This window comes from Condylura cristata, unplaced genomic scaffold (assembly GCF_000260355.1).
Source record: "Condylura cristata isolate star-nosed mole 26May11 unplaced genomic scaffold, ConCri1.0 scaffold00016, whole genome shotgun sequence".
NCBI lineage: Eukaryota > Metazoa > Chordata > Mammalia > Eulipotyphla > Talpidae > Condylura > Condylura cristata.
In genome coordinates this window covers 37138407-37146976 of record NW_004567117.1, presented here as the reverse complement: position 1 = coordinate 37146976, position 8570 = coordinate 37138407, and the positions used below count along the sequence as shown (strand labels likewise).

Genomic DNA, 8570 nt, shown 5'->3' with positions numbered 1-8570 from the left:
CACAGAAATCTGAATATTCCCATCATCCACAGTGGCAAATGAACTCTGGGATGGGATGAGAAATGAGCAAAATTCTGAACAGAATACTGAATCAACGAAGCACTTGACAAAAAACAAGACATGAATTTGGACAGCAATAATTTTGGGTTATCACCAATGTCATGTTGAATCTATCTATGTATTCATATATTATATATATCTCTTTCTTTAGAAATGCAACTTTACAGCTGATTTTTAAAAAGCTAATAGAAAAGTAGAAACTGGCAATTCTTTTTACATGTTTCCCCCACCCCCAAATGAAGCCCTGTTAGGATGGAACAATCCCATGAAGAAGAGGCTGTCAATTCCTCTATAAATTCTTTGGTTTGTGGCTCGGGAGAGGATGTGTCACCAAGACCCTTACCCCTGACCTTCACTCCCCTTCCCACCCCTGATGAAGACTCTGAACATAGAAGGAACCAAGTCTAAGGATTAAGCAAAGAACATTCAAGTGACAATATTATTCCCCACACTCTGAGAACTGTTCAGTATCCCAACATCTTAAACATGGAGTCCATGGAACCTATTGAGTGATTCCATGTTGGGGTAGAAAGCCATACAATAAAATTAAAGGGAAACAATAAAATCAAATAAATGACCCTTTCCTTTTGTTGCTCAGAGACAAAATTGATTACCTTTACACAGATCAATGGCGCTATTAGTATTTTAGCCAGGCAAGAGGAGAAAATGAGCAGAAACAAAAGGTGTGAGAAATCCTCATCTTTGGTATTGTAGCTGTTGAGGTTTCTGTTGCTCTGTTCCGTGTTCTTTTGAAAAACTGCATAGGCACAAATTAAAGACAATCTTCAACTTGAAGATCACCGCGTGAGTTGTCAAATGAAGTGGCAGCCGCGGTGGCTTTTCCTTATTTCGATTCTTGTCTCAACCCTTTCTTTAAAATCTGCTTCCAAAAAATGTCCCAGAGGTCTGTCTGAACACAGTGTGTCTCGCTCTTTTGTGGTTGTTATTTGTTGCTTCCTTCTTGTTGGTGGTGATTTTCGTTGATTTCTGTATATTTAGTTATTCATTTTATTGGGACAGTTTGGTTTGTTGCAGAAGTAGGTGCAGAAAAAGTTTCTTTGGTTTCGATTAAGTAATTCATAAAAAAGTCAGTCTCAAGTGTCTGTAAAGAATCATTGCAGCGTTTGGCTTGCTTCGAACACCCCCATGGTGCCCACCTGGGGCCATTCACTGGTAAATATGCACATTGTGACTTTCGCAACCTCCCAGAGTTCTGTGGACGCTCTTCCACTTGCTGTGGGAAGGTGACAGCCAGGAACCAGAGCTGGCGTGGCAAAGCCACTCTCCGGGAGGTGGCTTGGCTAACGTCCTCGGTGTGGCCGGTCCGCTCAGCCTGATGGTGAGCCAAATGCAAGAGCTGAATGCCTTTCAGAGTTGCAGAGGTTTTCTGATTTCTAAAAGTAATCACAGTATTTTTAGGCTAGAAAACGGCAAGTCATACATGTCTTTGGTTTGCAGTATTCTGCTTCTTTGGTGTGCTGTGTTTTCTCCAGACTTATTCCGTGGTTTTGCTAGGATGATTCAACAATGGAAGAGATTTGGGAGGAGAGGACAGTCATGAGGAACATGTACAGTGTTTGATTACTTTTTTTTACTTGCTAGAAAACACTGAAAACATCCCTACCAATGGGATGGAGGAGGGAAGAACCCACATCTGAAAGAGTCTGAATGAATTACGTAGTGGTCATAATGCACGGTAGAGGACCAGGTGACGAGTAACCGAGAAGGATCCATTAATGATCTAAAAAAATCTAGATCTTTTTAAATGTTGCATTTGCGCCATGTACCGTTAACAGTTTAATTGGCCTCCTGAGTGTGCGTCTGCATTATGTACAAACAGAATTTGTAGCAAACTGCAAAATGTGCTTGAAGCCATTTCCCAATGATTCCCTAATGACTTCACAACCGGCCTCTTGAAAATCCAGATGTGGTGAATCCGGAACTGTCCTTATTTCTCTGTTTATCTTTGTTGTGCTTGATACTTGAGCTCAAGTGAACTGATTCGGGTTTTTTTTCCTTTTCTTTTTTTAATGGATCCAAGACCATGTGAGATTTCCAGGAGGTAAGAAAAAGAAAATTGTAAACGACATCAACTCAAAGCTTTTCCTAAACCATTCAATGAAAAATGCCTGAGTTGGAAAAACAGGTCCTTGGATTTTTTGTTTTACTTCCACATTTAAGACTTGTGCTCAGTAGTTATCATTCTGATGTTTTTCATGTTATGGCTGTGAACTTTGGGGTGCTGCGTATGAGTAGGCTAAGCTCTCAGACAAATGAGGTCGTCTTTGTGGCAAGATTCATCTCAGAAGCCCAAACTCGGAGTCCTCACACAGGCCACATTCTGGCTACTACTTGTGGAAACTTGGGCTGCTAGAGGTGACAGGCCCTGAAGTAGGACTGTTGACATTTTCAGCCATCCTGAGTTTTGATGACACCACACTGAAGTTAACTCCCTCCAGGAAGGCCCCGTTTGGATTTCTGGGATGGCTTAGCATGCTCAGAGGACAATGTCCAGCTCAAAGAGATTGATTTTCAGCTTGCACTTGGACTCCATAGCCGTTGAAAACAAACAAACAAAAAGAACACCTGGCCTATGATTACAGCTAGAATAGAAGTTTCTTTTCAAGAGAATTGTGCTTTCAAATCACCAGTGAAGGGCCCCAGCTATGAAACCGGTGTTTTGTTTTGTCCTTTGTGTTTTCTTTGGGTCTCTGTTGTCCTCATTTGGAGGTGGCGTGCCCCCTGAGAGTCCTGCCATCACGCTTTGGTACAAGTGCTGGAGGTGGACGAGGACCCCCCTGTGCTGAGGTCATCCTGCCACTTCTCCAGGCTGCGGCGCCGGGCATTCATGAAGAAGTTGCTGACGGTCGTGAGCTCCAGGCCCAGCTGCTGGGAGATGGTGATCTGCATCTCTTTGGAAGGACGTTTGTTCTCCTTGAAGATGGCGAAGAGTGTTCGGCGCTGGAGGTCGGTGAACACCAGGCGGGATTTCTTCTGGGAATTGTTCCTGTCTTTGTTTGGTTCTTGCTCTTTGCGTTTGCACGCTTAAGGGAAAGAGAAGGAGGACAGTCAGTACGCGGGAGCAGTGCCACCGGACGGCGAGCCATGGAGAACATCGACAGTCATACGAGGGGAGAGGGGATGTAAACCGTTAAACTTATTGTGCAAACTGCCCGGCTGTCAATAAGCCGCCTGCCCAGCCCGTCTGGGTGATGGAAGGCATCAATCTCTAGAGGAAAGGAGACAGCAGGATGGGTGGACACGGTCTGGTTTTGAGCCAACGGCAGTGGCTTCCACTCACCACCCTCTACTCCTCAGCATACCCTTAACATTCTTTATCTCTGAAATCAGGATGTCTGAGGTGAGACCCCCAAGGGGAAGTGTGAGGAGGCAGCTCCTCTTTTGGAGTGACCCTCTAGAATTGCTTTTAGGTGTGTTGCCACTAGTCTCTGGAGTCGAGCTTTTGAAAATCAAAGTTTCGGACCTCCCTAGTGGCACAACAGGTTAGGACACAGCACTGCAAGCTGGCCGCAGCCGCTTCAGTGCAAGTTTGATCCCAGCCCCAGGGCTGACCCACATGGCGCGCCAGACCTCTCCTGACCCGCCCGCTGCTCCCCTCAGCAGTGTACTTCGTCGATCTGCCTGTTCTGCACCCTGCTCTGTCTCTGCTCACCGCCCTTGCATCTCTGGCTGTACCCCAGTTCTGTATGCAGAAATAAATCTTTTTAAAAAATCAAAGTTTCTATCTATGCGACTAAAACAGAATGAAATGAGAAGTGAGACAATGATGGTATCCTGACACAATCTTCTTCCTCCAGACTTCTGGAAAAAGTAGAAACAGGCAGTCTATGAAAAATTCAGTTTAGCCAAGCCCACGCTGGTCAGTCTGACGTGAAGCCAAGGCAGGAACAGAAGGGCTGAGGGTGGAGAGGAGCCCAAGGTCACAACAACAGCACCTCAAGTCACAGCACCTCAGTTGGCAGACTCAGGAGTCCCTGAGTGAGCAGATGAGGCATCTACAGCTGGACTGACCTGCGGGGCCAGGACACCGGTTTCTGTGTCACCACATCTGTCCCCGGTTCTTAGAAGGCCGAGTCTGCTCTGTGCTATGCTCCTGACTGACTCCTTACCGGAGGCCCCGGGCAGACTCGGAAGCTTGGCACGTGTTTTGACTCTCTCAGGAATTTCACAGTCCACAGATGGACCTAACCTCAGAAAAGGGACTTGGAAGAATTATTTAATCAGTGCACAGCAATCAGGAATTCAAGCATGAGTGTATGGGTCACAGCCACTGAAAGAAAACCCCTCACTCAGGGGTGACATGCAGCCTCAGAGGGAGCTGAGCCAGGCGTGGCCACATGCCCCTCAGGTCCCCACACCCTGTCCCCTGGGACGCCTGATGCCAAGTGTCCATCTGGATGGTTCTGAATAAATAGTGCTGCATGGTGACTTCCTGATAACAAAATCTGGGCAAATATCTTCTCCAAACACTGGCTGAGGACCTCTGTCAATTCATGCTCTGGATGAACCGAGTGGCTCTAAATTTTCATAACAATATTGATTATTCTGCAGAGAATGCTTTGTGCTTTTCATAGGGTGTTTAGTCGGGGATGGTACAAGTTCATGTCAGTCTGTCAGATTATATTTGGTTTTATACGAACACACACACACACACTCACTTAAAGAGAAAATGCTAAAGGCTCAATATTCAGCAAATTGCAGAGAAAAAAACAATCGATAGACCCGGTATCTGCCTTCCCAACAGCTTCCCAAGGCCGCCACATTCCACAACAAAGGCAAAGCTGTACTCTGCATTCCGCCAGTGTACACCAAGTCCAAGTACCCAAAACGATGTAGCAGGAGGTGGGTAACCCGCCCGGAATCCTGGCAGCTGGCGGTTGTCACCACAGGATATTTTTTTTTTTTTGGAGCAATAAGGAAATCCATACAAGGAGGGACCCTAGGATTCTTCCACACAAAAGCAATTTCAGCAGCTGAAGGAAAATAAAGCTGGAGGAAAACACCTGCTTTGACCGCCAAAGGTCGAAGGATGTCTGGCAGCTGGGATGCAGCTAGAAACCACAGCCTTTCTCAGAAGCAAGGTGTGAAGCCAGCTTTTCCTAAAGGCACCATCAGAGAGCAAATAGTTTTGTTTAAGAAATGTTACTCTGCAGTGAAACACCCATGTGCAAGAAGCCAGCAAAATGCCATGTAGCTCCCTACCACCCGGGAGTCTGTGCGAGGCATAAGCCAGGGTTCATCAGCGGTGTGTCTGCACGAGGCTCTCGGGGTCCAGCCACTTAAGGCAAGTTTTTTCACAGTGGCCTGCTGTGGCCACTAGATCTTCTTCGCCTCCCTCTTCTCAAGGGACGTGGCGAGGCGGGCTGTGGATGCCAGGGTCCCCTGGGCAATCGCCAGGCAGGTCAGGGCAAGCAAAACGCCCTCTACCACTTCTGCCTTGGGCAGGGGGAGACCATGTGCTTATTTACAGTGAGGCTACCTGCCTGATGCGGCCACCCCTCCCCACTTTGGGGGCAGGAACAGGAACTCAGACTGGCAGTGTTTGTCTCTGTGGACCAGACCTGGCAGGGAGCCAGCAGGAGAGGGCCTGTGGCTAGCAACCAAGGGGACAGTCAGTTGTTGCCAAAGACCGGGGGTCTCAGGCAGACACATTCTCCAAAGCACAGAGTGGATAAGAGGAGGCATGTTGGCCAGAGCACAGCCCTCCCTGTGATCTTGTGGCCCCAGGTTGCGCATTTGGTGGTGGCTGCCATGTTTGCTCCCTCAGAGAGGCAGAAGCTAGACAAAGAAAGCTCATCTCCAAGGATGCGCCACTCCCCGTGGCTGATCTTTCTGACCCACATGAGACAGAACTCCGCAGGTGACCCTTCCTCCCTCCCCCAACCCCAGCACCCCAAGTGGTCAGGGCAAGTGTGGTCCAGGTTGGGCTCCAAGGTCTCAAAGTGACTGGTTTCTTGGCTTGTCCGCTCATCATCGTTAGATTGGACTTTTCTTTCTTTCTTTTTTTTTTTTAAAGATTTATTTATTTATGCATTCAGAACTGGGGTACAGGCCAGAGATGCAGAGGCAGTGAGAGGCTTCACCATAGACAGAGTGGGGGGCAGAATAGGCAGATCGACGAAGTCCACTGCTGAGGGGAGCAGTGGGCAGGTCAGGAGAGGTCTGCCACGCCATGTGGATCTCCTCCGGGGTAGGCGGGGATCAAACTCATGCTGTAGTGGCTTTAGCTTCTTAGTGCTGCGCTTTAACCCGCTGTGCCACCAGGGAGGGCCTTAGATTGGATTTTTAAACTCCTCTCTTACCTGCTTCCTCTCAACTCTTGCTTATGCTTCTTTCTTAGGAGCTTTCTGGGCATCCCTCCTCACCTTCAGTCCAGTAACCCCTCTTCTCACCCCTCCCCCACTCACTCAGCCCCACCCCAACCTCTAATATCATTTCCTGTGTGCACCAGGTTAGCACAGAGTATGCACAAGCAAAACACATCAGCAGAAGACACTTGGGCTGGGCCAGGGGCACCCATGCCCAAGGGAACTTGGAAGCGGCACCCGTGTCAGGCATGGGCAGAGGATCTGTGTGGTTCTCAGATGCCCCTTTACCAGCAGCCTGATGCTGATGGCCCTGCTTTAGCTTAATCGGGCCAGCTGAAGACTTAATTCCTGCCGGACTGACTGCCCCCTGCCCCCTCGGGCCCCTTTAAATTTCCTCGTCATCTTTCTGTCCTGTATGAATGAGCAGAAGGCCTGAGAGAGCAGGCAATGGAGGTAGAGGTTTCAGCGAAGGACGGCCCACAAGGAGCGCAGCAACCCCAATGCAGAACTGAGGCTCACTCACTGTAAAAGGGCCTTAGTTTTTCCCTTCTAATATTAATGCCCCTGCAAGGTGACTCCTCCCAGCAGGAGTGGGCTTGCTCCCCTCCCCCAGGGATCTGGGCTGGCAATGCCAGTTCTGGTGGCCGCTGAACGTGGCAGAACTGGCAGGTGCCTCCTGAGCCCAGGGCCTCAAGAGTCCACAAGTGTGGTTCGTGGTCTTGGAACTCTGCCCACTGCCACGTGAAGAGTATCCCGCCCCAGTTGCTGACAGCGAGACCATTAGAGCAAAGCTGACCACCCCTCTGACCCAGAGACCCCAGGGCAGTAACGGGCCTGTATCATGTGGCATGACTGTGGTGATAGATAACTGATGATCCAAGAACAAACTTGGCCTTCCTGCTGAGGGGGTAAATCAAAGGGAGGGTAAGAATCCAGACCTGGTCTCAAGTCCTCACGGGCTAGATGCGTGACCTTAAGCCTCGGTTTCCTCATATATAAATGGAGATTCTAATGCCCATCTGTTCGCCACTGTCCCCGGCTGGGTAGGTTCACTGTCAGTTCTAGTAATTTGAAGAAATCTGGAGGCCTTGGCATCATGTTCACAGGTTTTAATGGAAGCAGAAGAAACGTGTCAGCAGACAGACGGGTCAGCAACGTTACCCCCTGTGAATGTCTCTCTATGTGCTCTTTTCTCTGGGGTTCGCTCATGGTCTCCTCATAGCTGTTGCCATGCTCTGTGGCTGAGTGACGCCGCCTTATATCTCCCGACACTTGCGCACATGGGCACACTCATGTGCAGGTGTCAACAATCAGGCACACGTGCCCCACGCCCAGGCTCCCAAGAGCCTTCTGTGTCAACACGTTCAAGGCTGCAGGTGATGGCCATAGAGGCTAATGGTGCAACAAGCCTGACTCCACCTACACCATCGCTCCAGAACATCAAGAGTCTAGCCGACACTGGGCACACAGCAGGTGCATAGTAAATGCAGCTATTCTGTCTTTCACCATAAAGAAAAAAAAAGGTGTAAACGGAGGTGAAATTAAGAATTCATAACCTGAAATGGCTTTCCAAGATTTACGAAGTGGTAGCTGAACTGCCTGCAGGGTTAATGGCAAATAAAAGGTTAAAGATCTTTGTTTTTGTTGTGAAGTTGTCTGGTAGCCCATTCCCAGTCTTGCTGAAAAGTAAGATGGGGATATGTTTTCACATGTGTCGGAGACCCTGATAGGTTTTGGACCACTGGTGTTTCCTAGCATCACTAATTTATGTCCAAATACATTCTACATATGATAGTATTGTTAGCCGATGATAAATAATGCAGGAGCGCTCTGTTCTCCCTGCATTCAGTAAATACTTTCCCTGAATAGTTTGATGTGATCTTACAGAGCAGGGGGTGGGGGTGGGGCAGGAAGTCATCAGGCTGTGCAAATATTTGCCAGCACAGACGCTTAACCTCCAAGTGGATGGCTTGAGACTATGCCTGTAGGAGAATCATTTCCATCTTATGCTGGAGAGCCTGAAGCCACCTCTTACAAGGATCTGTGCAAAGTGGGGGGTTGGAGGGGAGTGACCCTATCTAGCAAGGGGGGTTGGAGGGGAGTGACCCTCTCTAGCAAGGGGGTTGGAGGGGAGTGACCCTCTCTAGCAAGGGGGTTGGAGGGGAGTGACCCTCTCTAGCA

General features: G+C 48.7%; 1 protein-coding gene across 1 annotated transcript in view; it reads right to left on the bottom strand.

Moving 5' to 3' along the window:
• Positions 1-661: 661 nt before the first annotated feature.
• Positions 662-8570, bottom strand: part of ONECUT2 (one cut homeobox 2) — a 37807-nt gene continuing 29898 nt past the window's right edge. The window contains exon 2 of the mRNA XM_004683932.2: positions 662-3104. Coding sequence (XP_004683989.1) covers positions 2818-3104 — 287 coding nt within the window. The 3' untranslated portion in view covers positions 662-2817. The remainder of the gene's footprint in view (positions 3105-8570) is intronic.